At 46.6% G+C, this 23290-nt stretch overlaps 1 protein-coding gene across 3 annotated transcripts in view; it reads right to left on the reverse strand.

The window, feature by feature from the left end:
- Positions 1-312: 312 nt before the first annotated feature.
- The window catches only part of FAM168B (family with sequence similarity 168 member B), a 122963-nt gene continuing 99985 nt past the window's right edge, over positions 313-23290 (reverse strand). For 2 of the 3 annotated variants that reach the window (XM_029617145.1, XM_029617144.1), the window contains exons 5-7: positions 18584-18761; positions 11917-12042; positions 313-5508 (exon numbers count right to left, since the gene is read on the reverse strand). In XM_029617145.1, the coding sequence (XP_029473005.1) occupies positions 11930-12042; positions 18584-18761 (291 nt within the window). In that variant the 3' untranslated portion in view covers positions 313-5508; positions 11917-11929. The remainder of the gene's footprint in view (positions 5509-11916; positions 12043-18583; positions 18762-23290) is intronic. The other variant, XM_029617146.1, reaches the window with a different exon arrangement.

Below are 23290 nucleotides of genomic sequence, written 5' to 3' on the forward strand. Positions count from 1 at the left end.
GCAACTGAAGGGGGACCCCTGCTGGCTGCAGGGTTGGTGCTATGCTGGGCATGCCCAGTAGGTGCCAAAGTTCTAGAAACTTTGACAAAAATGTTCTGTGATTGGGCTCCATCCTGATGTCACCCATATGTGAGGACTACCATCCTTCTTGTCCTGTGAAAAAGAAAAGACCCACCAGTCATTTTCTTGATAACAATTTAAAAAAATTTTTTAAATGGGAGAATTCCAGAAAAAAATATTCACATATGCCTGGCAAATTAACTGTACCTCACATAGAAAGCTGACTGGTAAATGAGCAGAAAGGGACCAAAATAAGCAACACAAGTCAATCTTTATTGAAAACTGAAGTATTAATACATAACAATTCTTGTTACAATAAACGTGCTTTTAAGAATTTAAATCTGAGCTCACCTACTCATCGGATCTCAAAATAAAAAAAAAAGTATGAATTTACACATAATTGAACTGGCTCAGAATGGAATCCCCACTCCATTGTGCTGATGCAATAGTTGTTCAATGCAGTGACACGTTAAAAGTGTATTCTGGAAGACAAGGAACTAAACTTAAAAAGTACCAGTACAACTGCTTATAAAACAGTGTCCAACAGAAAGAGGAACCTTTTAACAACAAACATGGAGCTATTATAGAGGCCGTTCTCTTGAACTCCTGTTGCATGCAATCACTTAGGGCTTGATTCAAACTATTTGCTTCACGGATTTACTCAACAGGAAATGCCTTTGGCTTCTTTTACTATGCATAAAACCCATATAGGCAAATATATGCACCTAAAACACCTTAATTTTTCCCACACCATGCTCACTACTAGTAGCTGAAGTACCTCAGGGCCTAAAATTTACCAAAGTATGCTCACCCGCTAGCAGATGAAATACCACCAAGGTCACAAAAGTCACTGATTTCATATTGAATTTTAAAGGTATTAAGTAGCTTGGCCAAACATTTACAGTTTAAATGTTATAAAAAGCATGAGGGAGATTATTTGTGGTAGCTAGGCAGTTTTCTATTGTATAACCTGAAAGTGCCTTCTCTGGGTCATTTGCCTACATTCCTCTGAAATTCACTAACTTAGAAGGAAAGCTCTCTGTATATAGGTCTAGAAGTTGAGATTAAACCTCATGTCAGTACTAACACACTAATTTCTCTTGCACTTGAAAACTGAAGTTAAAAACTGCATGTTCCTCTGTCCTATGTTTGCCAAAGAAGCCACATCCTCCAAGGTTTTCATCCAATGTTGTGTGGACTTTGCTGTCCGATGAAGGCCAAGGACTGGATAATACAAAAACCTCAAATGACTAGAAGAGAAAAATATTCTCTACACATGCTCTGTAGCAAAGTTAGATAAATCATCCTCAGTTATCTGAAGGGTGAGATCACCAAGCAAAATGGACTATGGCAAGACTCCACCAGTACTGGAAACTCTGCTTGATTAAAACAAGAGCAAATATTTGAGAGCTTCCAATTACAAAGCAAAGGCTAGTTTCAAACAATAGGCTACATAATTTGAAAAGGATCAACTTTTAGTCTTTCCCTTGAGGTATCTGCTGTTAATGAAATGCTAGCATGAAGCATGAAAGGCTTCTCACAAGACATGGCAGTTTTCTCCATTGTTCTGAGATCTTGAGTTGGGGGCTGATTTTTAGGCACAGAATTGGCACTAAAATGCTACATCATGCCAATCTGAGCATTGTAATACTGTTTCCAAGCACTGATAGCATTGCTACTCCCATGCAACACTGCATCATGTCATTTATTAAAAAGGTGACAACCACTGCTTAATCCAGCTATCCCTACCCAACACCTCTGTAACCAGCATAAATGATTTGCTTATTGTGGAGTAAAGCAACATATGGCAATGAGATCTAGCATTGGTGTATTTCTATTAAGGATCTGTAGGTGTGAATGGAATATATTTTAAAGTGAAAAAGCCAGGCTAATATGGTACAACCTGCTTGTTGGGATGTCAATCAAATGTACAGAGATACACACATCTAACAAAATAACTATTTGCTCTCTTAAGGGTCTTTATCATTTATGGTTGAAAAAAGGCTAGATGGTGCCTCAGAACTAGGGTCACATCCATAACTTGCATAGTACAAACAGAACAACTAACTCCAGCTATCTCTTCAGAACATTAGCACAATTATTTTGACTTAGATTTTAAAAATAAAAGATGTAACTAGTTTCATTTCCTATTTTATACCAATGATAAACATGTAATCAATGCTTGCTGCACCAGAATTGGTGCCAAGACCATTTTTCACTCCAGTTTTTAAATATTTGATTTAAAGGTTCTGTTGCTATAGTTGGTCCCTAACTTCCTGATAGCTATAGGCCTACAGAAAACAGGGGGCCCAACAACCCTGGCACTGCACTAGGGGCCAGGAAGTCTAGCACACTCATCTCCCAGTAAACAGCCTTGGCAGCAAAACAGGGGATCCAGGGAGCCCAGCAAAAATAGCATCTCTCCCAGCAAGTTCTACATAATAGTTCTTGAGGTCCAACTGATTCACATATCTGCTTTTCCATTACTTACCACAGAAGACCAATGTGAGGTTCTACATATAGTGCAAAAATGCTCAAAGTAACCAATCACAATAGTGAAGAATTCTGCCTAGCCAAAGAGGCACCCCCCCTCTGTGTACTGAACTCCATTTCAAGAGCACTTAAAAAGGTCTCAACATTCCTCCAGCAGAAGCTGAAACTGGAGTCTATTCTTGATGTACTGAGTAGTTCCACAAAAGACATCACGTGCACTACGACCTGACTGGTGCATACTGAAACACTAGACGTGACACTCAGACCAACTAATAGCACTGCATGAGATGTTACCTGTCACACTGCTCAGTATGGTTTGTACTACAGATGAAGAATTTGAAAGGTAATTTTCTTGACATAAGCTTTTCAAAGAGGAGAGCAGGGAAATGTCTAAAGCAGTCCCAATTCAGAAAAGTCACAGCTTCATTTAACTTGGAACATGGTAACAAAAAAATTGTTTCCCTCTTTGTGCCTCTTCTCATACTCCTAATCAACTAGGTTCAGCTTCAAAATTACTTTGCGTAGAGCTTTCAAGAATTTTGATGTGAAAATTAAATAGAAAAGACTACACTATTTCCATGCAACTCCCTTGGATGACAATCTGAATTACATGCACTGAATTCAGTCGCCCTCAGGCTGTATGAATGCAGCACATCTCCCTCTGGTATTATATGCACTGCACATTGCTGTAATGCTCTGTTCATGCAGACCTCCCCCCATAAGTATTTGTCTTCATTTTTGAGAACGTCACCCCAATCCATGTATTTCTCTGAAAGCAGGATTCATTGGATCATGACCACTGTGGACTTTTTTCCATTTAATCCCAGAATTCCCAGGTTATTACTGTACATCCAACAAAACCCACCCCTAGGAAAACAAGGATTTATAGGCAAGATTTGCAAACAATTGTTGGCCCACCTCCACTTTCAACAGCTCACAGGGGTTTCTGCACAGCTATACACTGTCTTAAAAGATTTCTGGCTTTTGTCCTAGACTAGCTGGCTCAGGATTCCTGCAAAGTCACTGCATATAGAACTGTTTTACAGACAAACTGCACAGAGCACTGGTTTAGCAGAGCTTACTTCCAGCTGACCCAAACATTAAGTGCTCCTAAATGCTTGTAAAGTCTGGGCAATAAAAAGGTAGAAACAGAAATGGCAGGGATAACTTGCTATAGCAAGTTTTTTTTTTTTAAACTACATAAAAACACAATGCATACAATAAAAAAATAAAGAGTGCTTATTCTTAACAAAAAAAAATTATTTTAATCAATGCCACTTCAAATGGCTTAAGTGGGTGAAACCAGTAATAATGAAGCTGCCAATCGGAGGAGACAGCAGAGCCTCCCACTACAGCAAAACAGGAACCACACAAACAAACCCTTATGCACCTCAGGACCAACATATGCTTCAAAAGAAACAAGATGAGAGTTGTTAAGAGCTGCACAAATCTCTGTAGGACTTAACCCACATCTTATTTATGGGATTGATAATGTTTCTGTCAAGGGCAGTATTCCACACCCCATCTGTTTATGCAACACAAGTTCTATACGTTTTGCATGTACTGATTTAAACTTTCCAAATCAGCATCTGTCAATTTACCCTTTGACAGCAGCATAGAAAGGAAATTAAGAAATGCTAATCACAAATTTGCCTCAACTTACACATGTTCAAAAGTGCACCTCATGAGGTAAAAAAAAAATATATAAAAAAATCAAACCAGAAGTTTAAAAAATATAGCTGATGACCCACATAGGCCAAACAGTAAGGTCATTATTACTCAAGACAAATAAAAATGTTTTTCTTTTTTTAATCAAAGGAATTTAACTTCCAATACATTCTAACTTCCCTGCTAGAATGTACTAAGTAGAGAGCAAGGGAAAATAATTTTATTTGAAAAATAGTGTTAATTTCCCTTTCACATAAATTTCCTTTAGAACAGCCCAGGGTTGTATTCTTGACCTCAGGAACCTCAGCAGTAGAGCCTATTAGGAGCTGGTGAGGGCAAACAGAGCATACTATTGCAGTCACTTCAAACACTTTAGGTGCAGAAAAATGGAATGAATTTATCTAAATCCCAAAGCACAGACTACAGCACTCAAACAGGAAGCAAAATTTCTGTTCTATAAAACATGTTTAGGCTAGCACTGGTTTGGCAAAATTAGAGTTCACTCTTTAGTATTTCCAGTTCCACTCGGCTGCAAGGAATTCAGACTTTCCACTAACTTTCTGTTACTGATCATACCAGTATTTACTAGGGGCCTTGTCATCTTCTCCCTCATGCTGATTAAAACTACAACTAGGAATCAAAGGAATGCTACTAGAAAGATTTACCAGGGTAAACATTCTATGCAGGGATTCTCCATTTACTCAGCCCCTTCTTTCTACCTTTTTTTCTTTTTTTTTACTAAAACGCACTCAAATATATCACAAGAATAAAAATGTGCATTTTATAACCAGCAACACCAGCAGCCTCTCTCACCTCTACCAGAGTGTTCTAAAAGTAATGTGTCCTGGATACAAGCTTCTAAAATCTCACATATTTCAACAGTGAATTAATCAAGGCTGCAAGTTACTGCTGCTTCAGTTCCTTTGGATTTTGCATATGATGGGTTGGCAGTCACTAAGTAGATTGAGCAAGCTTGAATTCCTTATTTCTCGTTTTACATGCACCCAACTAGATATGAATCAGAAAGTATATTCCCTTTTTAATTACTCTTAGCTAAAAAAATGCAAGACAGTCCATAAAATGTGTTTAAGCCCCTCTAACTGTCGCAGTTCCAAAATGCAAGATACACAGCCCTGGGAAATCTTCAGTGATCTGGTATTAGTAGTGTTTGGCAAGTGTTGAAAGCATTCAGAAAAAAAAAGGTAAAGTCCTGGCTGGAGACATGAGGACTTCAGCACCAACTGTTACAACCTCAGTTACTTGATTGCATATCTCCCATCTGCAAACCTGCAATGAAGGAGAACAGGAAAAGCTTCACCAGAGCTGAAAACTCACTTGTTGCACATGCATTTACAGGACACGGCACGAACTTCAGAATGGTAGTCACTATCTATTAATGTTGAGATTACTTACCTGATAATCTCCTTTTCCTTAGTGTATGCAGATGGACTCAGAACAAGTGGGTATAGTGTGCTTGTGTTAGCAGTTGGAGACTGATCTGACGTCAGCACGGGTTCCTATACCCCCACAGGAAGTGAAGCAACTCAGTAATCTTCCTTGCAAAAGCTGTTATGGATATAAGTGTACTGACCGATCAATGAATTAGTGAAACAGGATTCCCCTGACCGATTGATAGTAGCTGGAGACCGCCAGCGTTCCCAACCGGAAGACGTCAACACCTGGTAGAGTGGACGCTCTCATGTAAGAAATGACATGCCTTACCTTGAATTGGTGCAACCCATGTATACTGGCAGCCGGGCGGGATGATGAGTCCATCTGCATACACTAAGGAAAAGGAGATTATCAGGTAAGTAATCTCAACATTTCCTAGTGTGTAGCAGATGGACTCAGAACAAGTGGGATGTACAAAAGCTACTCCCGAACCAGGCGGGAGGCTGCCTGAGGACCGCGTAGGACTGCCCTCGCAAATGCTGTGTCCTCCCTGGCCTGGACATCCAGACGGTAAAATCTGGAAAAGGTATGGAGGGAGGGACCACGTCGCCGCCTTACATATCTCCGCAGGCGACAGCATCCTAGATTCTGCCCAAGAGGCCGCCTGTGCTCTGGTGGAATGAGCCTTGACCTGCAGAGGCGGTGACTTCCTGGCCTCTACGTAGGCCGTTCTGATAACTTCTTTGATCCAGCAGGCGATGGTGGGCCGTGAGGCCGCTTCTCCTTCTTTCTTCCCGCTGTGAAGGACGAACAGATGGTCCGTCTTTCGTACTGCTTCTGTCATTTCCAGGTATCTGGGCAGCAATCTGCCGATGTCGAGATGGCGTAGCAAACGCCCTTCTTCTGATTTCTTCAAACCCGCCGTGGCTGGCAAGGATATGGTTTGGTTGAGGTGAAATTGTGAGACTACTTTAGGTAAAAAGGAGGGAACCGTACGAAGATGGATAGCCTCGGGAGTGATTCTCAGAAAGGGATCTCGGCAGGACAGTGCTTGTAGCTCCGAGATGTGGCGTGCTGAACACACAGCCAGCAAGAACACCATCTTCAAAGTTAGAGAACGGAGAGACAGGCCCCGGAGGGGTCTGAAGGTGGATCCCGCGAGGAAATCCAAAACTATGTTGAGGTTCCACAGGGGCACTGGCCACTTCAGTGGCGGACGAATGTGTTTGACTCCTTTCAGGAAGCGGGAAACATCTGGGTGCGTGACAATGGTCTTGCCATCCGTCCTGGGACCATACCAAGACAGCGCAGCCACCTGAACCTTGATGGAGCTTAGGGAGAGGCCCTTCTGAAGCCCATCCTGCAGGAAATCCAGAACAATAGGGATTGTGGTCGCATGTGGATTGGTGCCATGAGTGTCACACCAGGCTTCAAATACTCTCCAGATCCTTATGTAAGTGAGGGATGTGGAAAACTTGCGAGCTCGGAGGAGTGTATCTATCACCGGCTCCGAGTAACCTCTTTTCTTCAGTCTAGCCCTCTCAATGGCCAGACCGTAAGAGAGAATTGAGCTGGATCCTCGTGGAGGATTGGACCTTGACGTAGCAGGTCCCTGAGTGGAGGCAGGGGAAGAGGCTCCCCTGTCAGTAGTCTTCTCATGTCCGCGTACCAGGATCTTCTTGGCCAGTCTGGTGCCACTAGAAGAACTAGGCCTCTGTGCCTCTGAATCTTGTGTATAAGGGCGCCCAGCAAGGGCCACGGAGGAAAGGCGTATATAGCAGGGTCTCTGGAGGCCATGGCTGAACCAGGGCGTCGATCCCGTGGGAGAACGGATCTCGCTTGCGGCTGAATTATCTGGGTACTTGAGCATTGGACCTGTCCGCTAGTAGGTCCATGTCCGGAGTCCCCCACTGATCCACAATCATCTGGAAGGCTGTGGGGGACAGCTGCCATTCTCCCGGATTTAGGCTTTCCCTGCTGAGGAAGTCTGCCGCGGTGTTGTCCCTTCCGGCAATGTGGACGGTGGAGATGTCCTGGAGATTCGCCTCTGCCCAAGCCATCAGCGGGGCTATCTCTAGGGACACCTGTTGGCTTCTGGTTCCGCCCTGTCGGTTGATGTATGCCACCGTGGTGGCGTTGTCGGACATCACTCTGACTGCTCTGTTCCGCAGTCTGTGAGCAAATCGCAGGCAGGCTAACCGGACTGCCCGTGCCTCTAGACAGTTGATGTTCCACCCCGACTCTTCTCTGTTCCACCGCCCTTGGGTGGTGAGCTCTTCGCAGTGTGCTCCCCATCCGCTCAGGCTGGCATCTGTGGTGAGCAGAGTCCACATGGGGGGAGGACCTCTTCGACCCCCTGCTCGTGTGGTCAGACTTCAACCACCACCGTAGCTGGGTCCGCACTCTGGCTGGTAGAGGTAGATGCACGGAGTAATTCCGGAAGCGTGGGCTCCATCGAAAGAGAAGGGAGCGTTGTAGTGGTCTCATATGGGCCCGCGCCCAGGGTACCACTTCCAGGGTGGATGCCATGAGACTGAGAACCTGCAGATAATCCCAAGCTATGGGCCGGCTGGCTCCCATCAAGGACCGTAGACGCGTTTGGAGTTTTAACCTTCTCTTGGTGGTGAGGCTGACTGTCTGCCTGAGTGTCGAACTGGACTCCCAGGTATTCCAGTGATTGGGAAGGCTGTAGGCAGCTCTTGTTTAGGTTGACTACCCATCCCAGGCTTTCCAGCAGGGAGATCACTCTGTTGGTTGCCCGATGGCTCTCCTCTCGGGATTTCACCCTGATCAGCCAATCGTCGAGGTAGGGATGGACAAGGATCCCTTCCCGTCTGAGCGCCGCTGCTACCACTACGATCACCTTGGTGAAGGTCCGCGGCGCCGTGGCTAACCCGAAGGGCAAAGCCTGGAATTGGAAGTGTTGTCCCAGAACCTTGAAGCGTAGGTAGCGCTGATGATCCCGATGGATCGGGATATGCAGGTAGGCTTCTGACAAGTCTAAGGCCGTGAGGAATTCCCCTGGCTGTACTGCGGTCTTGACTGAGCGCAGAGTTTCCATGCGAAACCTCGGGACCCTTAAGTATCGGTTGACTGACTTGAGGTCTAATACGGGCCGGAAAGTGCCCTCTTTCTTGGGTACCATAAAATAAATGGAATAGTGCCCAGAATCCATTTCCCCTGCAGGTACTGGGATTATGGCTTTCAGGGACAGGAGCCTCGCCAGGGTAACTTCTAATGCCGCCTTCTTGTGGATTGGACACGGAGACTCCACAAACCTGTCTGGAGGGGTGTGATGGAAGTCCAGATAGTAGCCCTCTCGGATGGCGGCGAATCTTGACCCATCTGGGGTAGAAGAGGGTTAACCTGCCCCCTATGGCTCCGTCCCCCGGATGGATCGGCTGATTCTCATTGTGAGGTGCGGCCGGGACCTGAACCCGAGCCAGCTCCCCTCTTGCGCTGCTTGGTCCGAAAGGACTGGTTCCTGGCCTGAGGACGAGGTGCCTGGTAGCGACTCCTATAGGGAGTGAAGCGTTGGGAGCTTCTACCTCTAGAGGGCCTCGGAAAGATGCGCTGGTTCCTCTTGGACCTGTCTTCCGGCAGTCGAGGTACTGGAGAGGCGCCCCATGTGCGGGCCAGTTTATCTAGGTTGCTGCCGAACAGGAGAGAACCCTTGAACGGCATTCTAGTGAGACGTGTCTTAGAAGGAGCATCGGCTGACCAATTCCGTATCCAGAGCTGCCTCCTGGCTGCTACGGAGGATGAGACCCCCTTGGCTGTCGTATGGACTAGGTTGGAGGCGGCATCCGTAAGGAACGAGAGAGCTGACTCTATGTCCGCTGCCGGAGCATTGTTCCGGACCTGTGATAAACAGGAACGCGTCACCACTGTGCAGCAGGTTGCGATTCGCAGAGACAGAGCTGCCACCTCAAAGGTTTGTTTCAGGATGGCGTCCAGGCGGTCATGAGCCTCCTTGAGGGCCGCCGCCCCCCCCTCCACTGGAATGGTAGTGCACTTGACCACAGCGCTAACCAAGGCGTCCACCTTAGGGCACGCCAGCATATCCTTGATTGCCGGGTCCAGGGGGTACATGCCAGACAGGGTCTGACCCCCTTTGAACGAGGCCTCCGGTGCATTCCACTCCAAATCTATCAGCTGTTGCGCCGCTTGCAGGAAGGGGAAATGGCGGGCTGTGGGACGAAGACCCTCCAGCAGGGGGTTCTGCGTAGATGCTTCCATGGTGCTGGGGCCTGGAATAGCCAACTCAGTCAGGCACTGAGAAACCAGGTCGGAGAGACCTTCCTTGGGAAAGAACCGCCTCATAGTTCGATATGGCTCTATCCCCGGGGGAAGGTTCCCCTCCTCGGGGGGTTCGGACTCGTCCTCCGAGACATCAGGGTCCGCATGAGCCAGACTGCCCAGAGGCTGGTGCCCGCGATAAGGGCGAGAAGGTCCAGGGGCAGGGTCAGCCGGAGCAGCAGCAGGTCCAGGACGGGAAGCCGACTGCATCTGTACAAAGGCGTGGATCCCCTTAAATAAGTCCACCCAGGAAATGGAAGCGGTCTCCAGCCGTCAGGGTACCAGGTCCCCCGGGATTCCTGGCTGTTCGAGACGGCCCGCTAGGTCCGGGGTGGCCCCTGGGGAACTGTCGGTAAACCTCTGTTGAGACTGGTCCTGGCCCGAGGCTCCCACGGCCTCCTCACATTGGGCACAAAGGGAGTCTGGCTCCTCGCTCTGCGTGGCTCTAAGCTGGCATGCTGAGCACAGGCCAAGAGCTTTCACACCGGAATCAGGAGGTGCCGCCTCTGGAGACGCCGGGGCGTTTAAGTGTTCTATCGCTTCTTGCGAATGCAGGGCGCCGGCGCTTATGCTGTCAGCGATATGCGCTCAATAATAATATGAGCCCAATAAGAATATGCGCTCAATAATATGCGTTCAGCAATATGCGCACAGCAATATGCGCTCAATAATAAACAATATGCGCTCAATAACATACTCTTAGCAATATATATGCTGCGTTGTGCGCCTATCCACAGGCGCCTATCTGTGGGCGCTCAATACCTGAACAAGGCAGACAAAATGGCGACCTCCACGGCGTGCCGCATGCAGGCAACGCCGCCGATCCTCGTACCTCGGAGACCAACAGTAAGAGATGTACGCCTTACCTGATCCTCTGCGCTTCCTGGCTGTAACCCGGGCGGTCTCCGGCTGTGGGGGGGAGAGGGGAAATACCTTCACCACCGCGCTCGAGGAAGTGCACCCGCTGCCTCTAAGCCGCCGAACTCGTCTCGCTCGGGGCTAAGTCCACGCCGGGACAGAGGCACCTCTCAGCCAGGCCCGAGCCCTTCTCGCTCGGGGGCTAGATCCCTGCCGCGAATCGGCCACCGGACCGAGGCTCTTACCTCCGAGGGACCACGGAAATCACCTCGGGAAACTCGACTGGGGGAGGGACCCGAGGGTATCACCGCAGGAGTGCGGGGCTAGTCTTCTGAGAAATTTGGAAAGTAGAAAGTAGAATTGGAAAACACGCTCAGCGAGCGTGCAGGCACTCCAAACTGCTTTGGAGACGGAAATTACTGAGTTGCTTCACTTCCTGTGGGGGTATATGTACCCGTGCTGTCGTCAGATCCATCTCCAACTGCTAGCACGAGCACACTATACCCACTTGTTCTAAGTCCATCTGCTACACGCTAGGAAATGCATAATTTGTATCCCTAAAACAAGTTACAGGTCAAACTAGTACAGGGCTGCCTAAGCCTGTCCTGGGGACCCCCCAGTCAGATTTTCATATCATCCACAATATTAGCATATACCTTGTTTCCACCAGTGTTTACAAATTTATCTCATGCATATTCATTATGGATAGCCCAACCAGCTGTGGGTTCCTCAGACAGACTTGGGAAACCCTGGATTAGTGACTATAACCAATTGGCTGTGGAGGTGTAATCAGGCAACATGTCTAAACTTCCAATGATAGATCTATAAAATAAACCCACATCTCTGTACACAGACGTGTTTATAGAGCAATTATTACAACTTATCTACTTCCTGAAGTTGAGTGTCAACTGTAGGCCTGTGCACCAGGAGTATTTCCAAGCATAGCTATGTCTGGCAACAGTGGACAGGCCTGCTCACTTGGAGACCAAGTGAGCAGGCCTGTCCACTGTGGGAGAAGGGGGCCCACACTAGCAGGGAAACAAGTGGTCACATTTCACTGAACTGCTGCTTCCAAACATAGCATTTTGGCAGCAGCTATAAGGAAGCTAGGTTTGTTATTTTACTGTAAATCCCCAAAATACTTACACTGCCAGGTTCATCACCATTGTGGGGGCACATAGCTGTAAGCTGGTGTTCCTGGAGCTCGATATGTGGGCAGAGTGACCTGATGAGGAGCTACTGGAGTTGGAGAATGAGCAGTCAACAAAGTACCTAAGAAAAATAATGAACATTTTATATAATGAAAACAGAACTTGCTCAGAGAAACAGGACCTTAGGAGGCTGTAAGTGCCATGCCAGTATCACATTTCCTTCTGAGACAAAAATGCATAAACAAAAACAATTACTGGAGCATAACTACTCAAATGGAATGCCACCATACTAAACAGGAACTTTTCATATATGAACTACCATCTTTCTCTTGTTTCTTTCTGGTAGGAAAAAAAATCCATCACCAGGTATCATGGCCTCTGTGGGCGGATGTTCACTAACAACAAAATTAAGACACTCTGGGAAAAGGTAATTGAATCCAAGACCTCTCTCAAAAGGGGAGTTCTCAGTAGGCTAACAATCATGTCAATGTGCTATGCCCACATGTAGTCTCTGAAGAGGCATTTCAAATGCAAGAGATCTCCATATATACTGGACAACTAAATGGGGGACCGAAATCTGTTTCCTATCAACAAATTTATGGAAAATACTAATATGGAAAAAGCAAACCAAAGCTGGACTTTAAACTAGAGTAACAGGTCTGGAAAGTATTCCATCATTTATCTGCATAGGGCAAAAAAAATGGAAGGAGAAATTACTGCTTACCGGATAATTTCCTTTTCTACCAGCAGATGGAAACAAAGCAAAGCTGTCATGGTATATATACACACCTGCATCGGCACCAGCCTGCCAGTATTCTCTGCAAAAGCCAATTGTGGACAACTAAACAATACATGATCATAACATGATCAGTTAAGAGGAAAATACTGAGCTCAGTTAGGAGGAAAATACTGAGCTCAGTTAGGAGGAAAATACTGAGCTCAGTTAGGGAGTGTAACCACTAATCTAGGGACTGGATCTGACACCAGTAATCCCCAGAAATGCAGCCATTCAGGAGGACAATAGCACCACCATCCAGCAATCAAGGGTGATAAGGTGGATTAACCTGTCTATTAAAGAAAAGGAAATTATCAGGTAAGTAGTGCATTTCTCCTCTTAGTATTCAGACAGGTTAATCCACAACCAGTGGGATGTACCAAAGTTACTCCAGAACAAGGTGGAAGGCTGTTTGCAGTCCGATCAACACTGTACGCGCGAAGGCTGCATCCTACTGGGCCTGCACATCCAGGCAGAAATATCTGGAAAAGGTGTGTAAGGAGGACCACATCGCAGCACGGAAAATCTATTGGAGATGACAATCTAATTTCCGCCCATAACACTGCTTGAGCCCTAACCTGACTAAGCAACTGCTGCTCAGCATCCACATATGTAGCAGTGATAACTTCCTTAATCCAGCAGGCTATCATAGCCCGTGTTGCCAGCTCACCCTGTTTACCCCCACCATGAAGTATAAACAGCCAGTGTCTTCCTGAGAGGTTTAGAAGCTTCCAAATAATTCATGATATACCGCTTGACATCCAAGGTCCTTAAGAGAATATTCATCCACATCTCTCTCCCTGTCCAGTGTCATCAGGGAAATCTAAAGATTCAAAAGAAAACCTGAGACCACCTTCGGCTAAAAGGATGGACCAATTCGCCGCTGGATCGCCGCCAGAGTCACTTGCAGGAACAGTTCCCAGCATGACAGAGCTTGCAGTTCGGAAAATATACATGCAGAAAACAGTCCTCAAGTAACTTCAAGGAAAGGCTATGCAGTGGTGGAAAGGTGGGACCTGCCCGAAAATCCAGAACCAGATTAAGACTTCACAAGGGCACCGGCAACCACAAGGGAAAATGAAGATGCTTCACCCCTTTCAAGAACTGGGCCACATCTGGATGGGCTGACAAGGGTTCACCATTCACCTGAACTTGGAAACAGGCAAGAGCTGCCACCTATACCTTCAAGGAATTAAGGGCGAAGCCCTTAATCAACCCATCCTGAAAAAAAAATCCAAACTTGAGCAGAATATTAACTGAATGAAGATGAACTCCTCGTTCCTCATACCAAACTTCAAACACTCGCCAAATCCAAACATAGGCTAAGGAAGTGGAGAACTTTCGTGTTCAAAGCAAGGTGGAAGTCACGACAGTGAAATATCCACTCTTCAGCAACAGAGCCCTCTCAAGGGCCATACCATTAAGACTAAATAGACTCGGATCTTTGTGAATAGGTCCCTGAAGCAGATCCCTGTGGACGGGTAAATCAGGGAGAAGTCCACCAGGAGCCTCCACGGCCAATATGGTGCCACCAGAAGCACCAAGCCCATGTCTCTCAATCCTCTGAATCATTCTGCCCAACACGGACCACGGGAAAAGGCATATAGAAGCTTGCCTTCCAGCCACTCTGCAGGAGGGCATGGATGTCCAAAGACTTCAGATCTCTCCTGTGACTGAAGAAGCAAGGAACCTTCGCATTGTGTTATGTCACCGGCAAGTCTAGAAACGGGAGGCCAAGTGGCCCATTATGAGCTAGAACACTTCTCTTGACAATTCCCATTCTCCTGGATCCAGACTGTCTGCTGAGAAAGACAGGGTACATTGTCTCTTCCTGCAATGTGGGAGGCTGACACTTCCTGAAGATGTACCTCCACCCATTCCATGAATTGGGCTACTTCCTGAGATACTTGCTGGCTCTTTTTGTTCTCCATGGTGACTGATGTAAGCCACCGTCACCACATTGTCCATCATTTGGACTGCTTGTCCCTGCAAGCGGTCGACGAATTGCAAGCATGCTAACTGAACAGCATTGGCTTCTAGCTGACCGATGCTCTACAGAAAACCCTCTGTACTTCGCGCCCCTGTGCTGTCAACTCCTGACAGTGAGCCGCCCCCCTCCCCCAACCCTGGAGGCTCGCAGTCGTGAGCACTAGCCAGTTCAGTGTTCACAGGGGACCACCCTTCCTTAGATGATCTGCTGGTAACCACCGGTGGAGATCAGTTGGATGCTGATCTCCACTGGTAACTGAAGCTGTTTTGAGAAATCCTGAAACTATGGACTCCAATGTGCAAGCAGACTGCACTTAAGAGGACGCATATGTGCCCTTGCCCACGAAACCACCTCTAGGGTGACTGCCATCAACCTGAGCACCACCTGTAGATAAGACCACACTGTCGGGTGTATTGTTTGTCAATAGTCGCATCTGCACCATCAGTTTTTGAATGCGAATCTCCAGCAGGAAAACCCTGCCTTGCTTCATGTCTAAAAAGAACACAGATATTCCAATGTCTGGGATGGCCGCAGATTGCTCTTGGCTATGTTCACCACCCAACCTAGTTCCTGTAGCAAGGAGATTACCTTGCACGAGGCCTGAAGACTTTCATGCTCTTGGCTGAATCAGCCAATTGTTTAAGTATGAGTGGATCAGATTGCCATCCTCTCTCAGTGCTGCTACCACCACCATGACCTTGAAGATTCTGGGCATGGTGGCCAAACAGAAGGGTAACACTCGAAACTGATGTTGCCCCCAAAACAGAAAAATGCAGAAAGCAGTTTATACTCCAACCAGATGGGAATATGCAGTTATGCCTCTGACAAATCTAGACTGTACTGCCATTAACACAGAGCTTAAGGTTTCCATGTGGGAATGAGTCACTCACAAAATATGGTTGATTCCCTTGAGATCCAAGATGGGGTGAAAAAAACCCTCCTTGGGAACAACGAAATAAAAGGAATACCGGCCCGTATTTTCTTGCTACATGAACACTGGAATGCAGTGCTCATGTAGCACAGTCTGAGGAACCTTGACAACGTACACTCCACTGCCTGTCTCTTCTGCAGAGAGCTGCAGGGACACCATGAAAATGTCCCGAGGAATGCTGAGAAACTCCACTGTTCTGACGTGATCTTGGACCCACCTCCGATAAAAAAAAAAAAAGACAAAACCCTATCTCCTGCTCCCGGGAGTGGGTTGGCACACCCCCATGGGGGGGGGGGGGGGGGCGCACTGCCACTCGAGCCCATGTTCCAACTGGGCTGCCTGGGATGAAGGACTGAGACCTACCCAAAGGTCAAGCCCTCTGAGAAGCCACTCCTTTGTAAGGGCAAAAACATCTGAAACCCCTAGCATGACCTCTCATGCCAAATGAGCGCAGCATCTGCTTTTTGTCCTCTGGTAACCCAGGAACATGGGACTCACCCCACTTATTGGCTATTTTTCCCCAACTCACTCCCAAACAAGAGTGATCCTTTAAAAGGCAATATTGTAAGATTAAACTTTGAAACTGTATTGGCTGACCAATTCCTCAGCCATTGCCGATGCCTGGTCGCTATCACCGAAGCCACCCCTCTGGCAGAAGTTTGGACCAGGTTGTAGCCCACAACAGCCAAAAAAAGGTGGCTGCCGGTTCCATCACTGCCCTGGAATTCAAACCAGACTACTTCCTGAGAGAGAGAAGCAAGCAAGAGCAAGCCACCAGGGAACAACAAGAGGCTATTTGCAAATTCACTTCCACCGCCTCAAAGGCCTGCTTAACGACAGCCTCATTTCTCCTATCCTGCGTGTCCTTCAATGCCACTCCTCATTCTACAGGGATAGTCATCCGCTTGATGGCACATACCAGCGCATCCACTTTCAGAATGCAACTGTTTTCTCGCCATTGGATCCAAAGGGTACAGTGCTTCCAAGGCTCGTTCCCCCCTTTGAAATTAGCTTTTGGGCACTCCATTCAAGATTAATAAATTCTTGGATAGCATCCAGAATGCTTTATGCAGAGAAACTAAAATGGGATTCTTCTTTGGCTCAGACATGGTTTCAGCACCTGGCACCCACAACATCTTCAGTATCTGAGAGATCAGAGCCAGCAACTCAACTCTAAGAAATACAACATTGTTCTATTCGGCTCCAAACCCAGAGGAATTTCCTCATCCTCCAGGGAATAAGGATCACCATCATCTGTGCCATCTGGGTCCCTATCAGCATGACCCGCAGCAGGTCTAGACGGCACCAGTCTGCAATCCTGAACTCTTAGGTTTGGCCAGCTCTGCCAAATGTGCCTAAAGAAAGGATTGCAGCCCTTGAAAAAAATTCCACCCAAGAAAGGGCAGAAGGATCCATACCAAAACTAGGGGGCATCAGTCCTACACCTACTGAGCTGCCTTTTCCTACTGACGAACCAGTTAGGGGAACCCAAAACCAGGCAAAACCTCTGACAGGTCCCCCTCCAGTCCCATTCCCACATCATGCTGGGAAGGGCTGTGCTCTACAAATCAGCTGTGGACAATGCTCGCTGAGCCTCCAAGTAGCACTGACACAAGTTAGAGGGGACACCAGGCTGAGATGCCAGAATATGGTAAGCAGCACAAAGGGTAAGGCGCTTAAGCTTCTTTGCTACTGGCACATAGATAAAACACCCACTAGCAGCATGCTCCCAAAGGAGTCTGACAATTGTGCACCCAACTGAGTAACCACACAAGCAAGCCTGGACAGAGTGCCAAAAAACAAGCTCTAGCCAATAAGTGCAACCTACGGACACCCAAAACTTAGGCACCCAATACGAGGTCTAGGTAGGTGCCCACCCAAGCGAACTGATGTCAGATACTGTTTCTCAAAAGACTTGCATGTAGAAATGTGTGAACACTGCCACGGCCTACTAAGCAGCATCTGAGCAAACCTGAGAGCAGGGCCTAGCCAAAAATCTGCTCAATCTGCCAAGCTGCTATAACTCCCCAAGCTCCCCTGGAGGTGGGAATGGACGTTGGATCAGCAAGCCGAGGATCAGAGACCAGAAGAGGAATAGAATCCCTCACTTTTTTTTTTTTAATTTACTCTACCTGAGCACTCAGCCCATCCCAGCCAAGTATAGAGTATCTCTGGCTTCGGGGGGGGGGGGGGGGGGGGGGGGGGGGGAAGGGCAAAGGCCTTCATCGCCATGCTCTGCTTCCTGCACCCGCTAACCTCTCAGCTGTTTTTCTCTCTACAGTTAAGTCCACACTGGAAATCCAGATACTGGATTAAGGAACCCTTACTGAGGGAGGGATCTGCAGATATCACCTCAGGAAAACTTGACTGAGGGAAAGACCATAAGGTATCACTACAGAAGAGCAGTCTCTTCTGCAGAGAGCTGCAGGGACACCATGAAAATGTCCAGAGGAATGCTGAGAAACTCCACTGTTCTGACGTGATCTTGGACCCACCTCCGATTAAAAAAAAAAAAAAAAAAAGACAAAACCCCTATCTCCTGCTCCTGGGAGTGGGTTGGCACACCCCCATGGGGGGGGGGGGGGGCACTGCCATTCGAGCCCATGTTCCAACCCTAACCCTTCTTTTCTCCTTTTAAATGTTTTTAATTATTCCCCAGTAGGGAGATGCACATCCACCATCTGCTGGAGATGGAGAATACTGGCTGGCTGATGTCAGTGCAGGGCTATATATACCGTGACATCAGCTTTGCACTGTCTCCATCTGCTGGTAGAGGTGTATAATCCACTGGTCATGGATTAGCTTGTTGGAATACTAAGAAAAATCTGTTTCATTGGACATGGAACGGACAAAGCACTGCATGATAATACTTTTGCTTTCCACTAAAACGTATTTTGAAGACTATTCAATGCCTGGTTGAAACTTAAGATGCTAGTGTAAGGAAAACTACAAACAAACCATCTTACCTGCTGACATGGCCATGGTGGTGCCAGCAACCATTCCCATGGTCACACCATTCCCTCTTGATGGGGGGATGGGAGCAGGATACATTGTTGCTGGCATGCCATTTGGCTGCACCACTGTGGTGTGATGGATGACATGGGGTGGTGCTGCATACAGAGGCTGTGTGTAGAAGGTACCCTGCTGTTTGAGTACAGAATATGGACATGTTATTTCAAATTTTGGGACTAAACAGTTTTTAAATCTAGCAAGAATGTGGCCTGAAATCACACATGGCCCACATTATTCAGTTCATTATGACAATAAGTAATACACAGGAAAGTAATACTGCCATTTTATGGATGAAGTGGGAAAATTACTGAGAACAAGAACCAAGAAGAAATCCTAAATTACTTTTTGCATTGGTGTTTATCATGAAAAGGGAACATGAAGATTATCATGGACTAAACCCAACAGTATTAGGGGATTTATATAATGGGAAAATAAAGATCTAAACAATGAGAAACCAGAACCAGATGAACTTCATTCCAAGAGTACCACAAAAGACAACCAAAGATGCTATTAAGACAACTGTACTAATTTTAAGAATCAAAGCAGAGGTGGTTTCTTGGAATTGGCGATAGCACCAGTATATTCCCTAGATAGCAGGATGATGTGGGATGACATCTTCTGGCAGCACAGAACAGACTCATCTCTCCAAGCTAGCTGAGCTCTATTGAGAATGTGTGAGAACTCCTGTATGGGTGTTGCCCTGAGACCCTCCTCAGTCTGTACTAGAGCTAACTAGCCATGTAATCTACTTTTCAAGTATGAAGGCAGGTATCTCATGACTAATTTATTGCACTAAAGAAAACATCATTTATGGTAAGCAAAACTTGCTTTTTCCATTAAGTAGGCTCAATTAGCCATGATACGTAGAGTCCCAAGCTGAGTTTTGTAGAGCAGTTACTGAAAAGCAGTCCAGACTCTACAGTGGAAAGTGGATTGACCAAGTGGCAGCCTTGCAGATGGGCAATGGAGACAACCATGGCTCTGAACAGATGAATTTTTACTGGATTGGCAAGATTAAGTCCTGTTGATGTGCAGCAGTGCTGCATGCAGTCAGCTATTCAGTTGGACAGGCTGCACTTTCACACCAGAGCACCCAGTCGATTAGGATTACAAGATACAAAAAGCTGTGAAGCCTGATGTGACTGAATTCTCTTGTAGCAGGCCAGAATCACTCAGTAAGGTATGGAGGTTCTTTTCACCTTCATGAGCACGTGGACGAGGAAAAAACATTGGCAATATTATGGACTGACTAATGTGGAAAGTTGATACAACTTTTGGCAGGAATTTTGAATATAAGCAAAAGGCCACTTATTGTGAAAGAATTGTATGTAAGGTTGATAGGAATTTTAAAATTTGCATCACATCTCCCCAGTTCCCTCCTATTTAGACCTTTCAGTCTCCTCATGTCTTCCAGTGCAGACTGCACACCATTTTGGTTGCATCTCTGGACCACTTTTATCCTCTATCCTTTTTGAGCTACAGTCTCCAGAAATGAGTACAGTAGTCCAGGGGAGGCCTCAAAGACCTGTACCTCCTTCTGTCCTCAGGACATATGGTCTTCCTACTCTCCACCCTCAGACCACTTGACCCCTGGCTCATTAAGCTAGGCAAATATGCCCTGTTCCAACACATTCAAGTCATAACAAATAGCCCAGCTACCAAACACCTTGAAAAGAGGAATTGTGAAATCTACACAGAAGGCTAATTTTGAACACACTAACTTCAAGTACAACCCCATCTTGAACCTCTCTTACCTAAGTAAAGTCACTGAAAAAGCAGTACCTTCGCAACTATCAGACCACCTGCACATTACAAAAGGCCCTCCACCTCCCTCTAATTTTTGAGACTACATAACATAGTAATGACGGCATATAAAAACCACATGGACCATCCAGTTTGCCCAGTTAAGTTGCTCAGTGAAGTAGCTGGCACTCCATGTAAATTACCTCCATGCACTCCTTTCTTCATTTCCAACATCTAGCCTCTATGGATCTGCAGTGTTTCCCATGCCCTTTTGAATTAGTTTATTGTTTTTGTCCTCACTTCTTACAGGAGAGCATTCTAGGCATCCACCACTCTGAAGAAATACTTCCTGATGTTGGTTCTGAGTCATCCTCCCTGGAATTTCATTTCATAACTCCTAGTTCTACAGTTTCCTTTCCAACAGAAAAGTTTTGAAGTTCATGCATCATTAATACCTTTCAGGTATCTGAAGGTCTATCATATTTCCCTTGCACCTCCTCTCCTCTGGTATATACATATTTAGATTCTTTAGCCATTCCTCATAAGTCTTCTGATACAGACCCTACACCATTTTAGTCACTTTTCTTTAGTCTGCTTCCATCCTGTCTCTATCCTTGAGATACAGTCTCCAGAAATGTACACAGTACTCCATGTGAGGTGTCATCAAGGTCCTGTACAAAGGCATTATCACATTTTACTTATTTGTTCTTCCTCTCTATTCATTCCAGCAGCCTTCTGGCTTTATCTATCGCTTTGTCACATTACGTCACTGCTTTCAGATCACCAAACATTTTACCCCAAGGTCCCTCTCTGGGTCCATGCACATAAGTCTTCTGCCCCTGCCCCGCCACTGCATATACCTCTTTTGTAGTATTGCATCCCAGATGCATACCCTGCATGTCATGAAACAATCTTCAACCACTCTAAGCTTTCTTAAATCACTTCATTCTCTCTAGTCCTTCAGGTGTGTATTCAGTTGCAGATCTTAGGTAAAGTTTCTGTTTGCGGATAATTTTATCCCTACACAATGCTGTTCATGAAGTTACTGAACAGAACCGATCTCAAAACTGATCCTTGAGGCAATCCACTTAACACTTCTCTTCAGAGTATGTTCCATTTACCATTATATGCTGTCTCCCATCAGTCAACCAGTTTGTAATCCACTCCACCACTTTGGCACCCACTCTCAAACTTCTCATTTTATTCGTGAGTCTCTTTCGTGGGACTGTATCAAAAGCTTTGCTGAAATCCAAGTAAAATCACAAACCCAGTTCTCTAGTCACCGAATCAAAAAAAAAAAAGAATCATGTGTCTGATAGGACCTTCCGCTGGTGCATCCATGCTGTCTTGGGTCCAGCAACTTACCAGATTGTAGATAGTTCACTACCCTTTTAGCAGAGACTTAATTTTCCACTACCGAGTGAGGCTAACCAGCCTGTAGTTTCCAGCCTCTGTGCTACAGCTCTTGTAAAGCAGGTCACAACCACTTTTCCCATACTGCGAGATTACTGTTTCCAGGGATCTGTTGAACAGATCTTTTAGCAACAGTGCAAACATTGTTTTGTGCATTTTTTTTTTTAATATAAGCCAAGCTCAAATGTGTACAAGCCAGTATAATGCAACTAATATCAGGATTTCTTATGTGCACCATGTTTTGCTGTGTGTGCAGGGTTCACAAGAAGTGTGCACCCTTGACCCCTACACCAAACAGACTTTAGGCCTCACTACAACATCAAAACTGCACTAAGCCTGATGAATGAACTCTATTCCACCTAGACAAGCGAAACAACTTTACTCATCCTACTAGATCTCTGCAGCTTTTTTTTTTTTTTTTACATATTTTAGACTACTGAATAATGTATTAGCCTATTGCTTTATTATTGATTTTGGGGCGGATTTTAAAACCCCTGCGCGCCGGTGCGCCTATTTTGCATAGGCCGCCGGCGCGCGCAGAGCCCCGGACGCGCGTAAGTCCCGGGGCTTCCTGTCAGGGGCGTGGCAGGATGACGCAGCATTTAGGGGCGGGGCACGGCGTTTCGGGGGCAGCGACGTGGGCGTGGTTTCGGCCCGGGGGCGTGGCTGCGGCCTCCGGAACAGCCCCCGGGACGGGACCACGGAGTGGGGCAGCTGGCCGACGCGCGCAAAGGTAAGGGGGGGGTTTAGATAGGGGAAGGGCGAAGGAAAGTTCCCTCCGAGGCCGCTCCGATTTCGGAGCGGCCTCGGAGGGAACAGGCAGCGCGTGCACCCCCTTGCGCACGCTGATCCCGGATTTTATAAGATACGCGCGTATCTTATAAAATCCAGCGTACTTTTGTTCGCGCCTGCTGCGCGAACAAAAGTACGTGCTCGCGTATTTTTTAAAAATCTGCCCCTTTATTTGTATTATCTTGGATTTATGTAAACCGTTGTGATGGAACCTTCTATATGACGGTATATAAACATATAAATATAGAAATGACGGCAGAAGAAGACCAAACGGCCCATCTAGTCTGCCCAGCAAGCTACGCACTTTATCCATTTTTTTCCCCTTTTTTTTCTCTCCCACCTGTTACTATTGGCTTCCAGTACCCTCCAGCCCTAATTCCCCTCCACCCCACCACCAATTTAGAGAGCAGCGCCGTATCTGCATTCAAGTGAACGTCCAGCTCAATTAGGGGTAGCAACCGCTGTAACAAGCAGGCCACACCCTTACCCCATACTCTTACCCACCCCTGTTTTTATTTTTTTGAGATAGCAGCCCTCCATCCTTCCGCTCCGTGAAGGTGGAACACCAACTACTGGCCACTGGCATCCTGCTCCGTGAATGCCTCTGTGGCTACTGCCGCTCCGTGCAGTGTTTGAATGCCTCTGTGGCTACTGCCGCTCCGTGCAGTGTTTGAATGCCTCCTCTTTATTCACGCCCTCTAGACTTGATGGAT

Source organism: Rhinatrema bivittatum, chromosome 9 (genome assembly GCF_901001135.1).
Source record: "Rhinatrema bivittatum chromosome 9, aRhiBiv1.1, whole genome shotgun sequence".
Taxonomy (NCBI): domain Eukaryota; kingdom Metazoa; phylum Chordata; class Amphibia; order Gymnophiona; family Rhinatrematidae; genus Rhinatrema; species Rhinatrema bivittatum.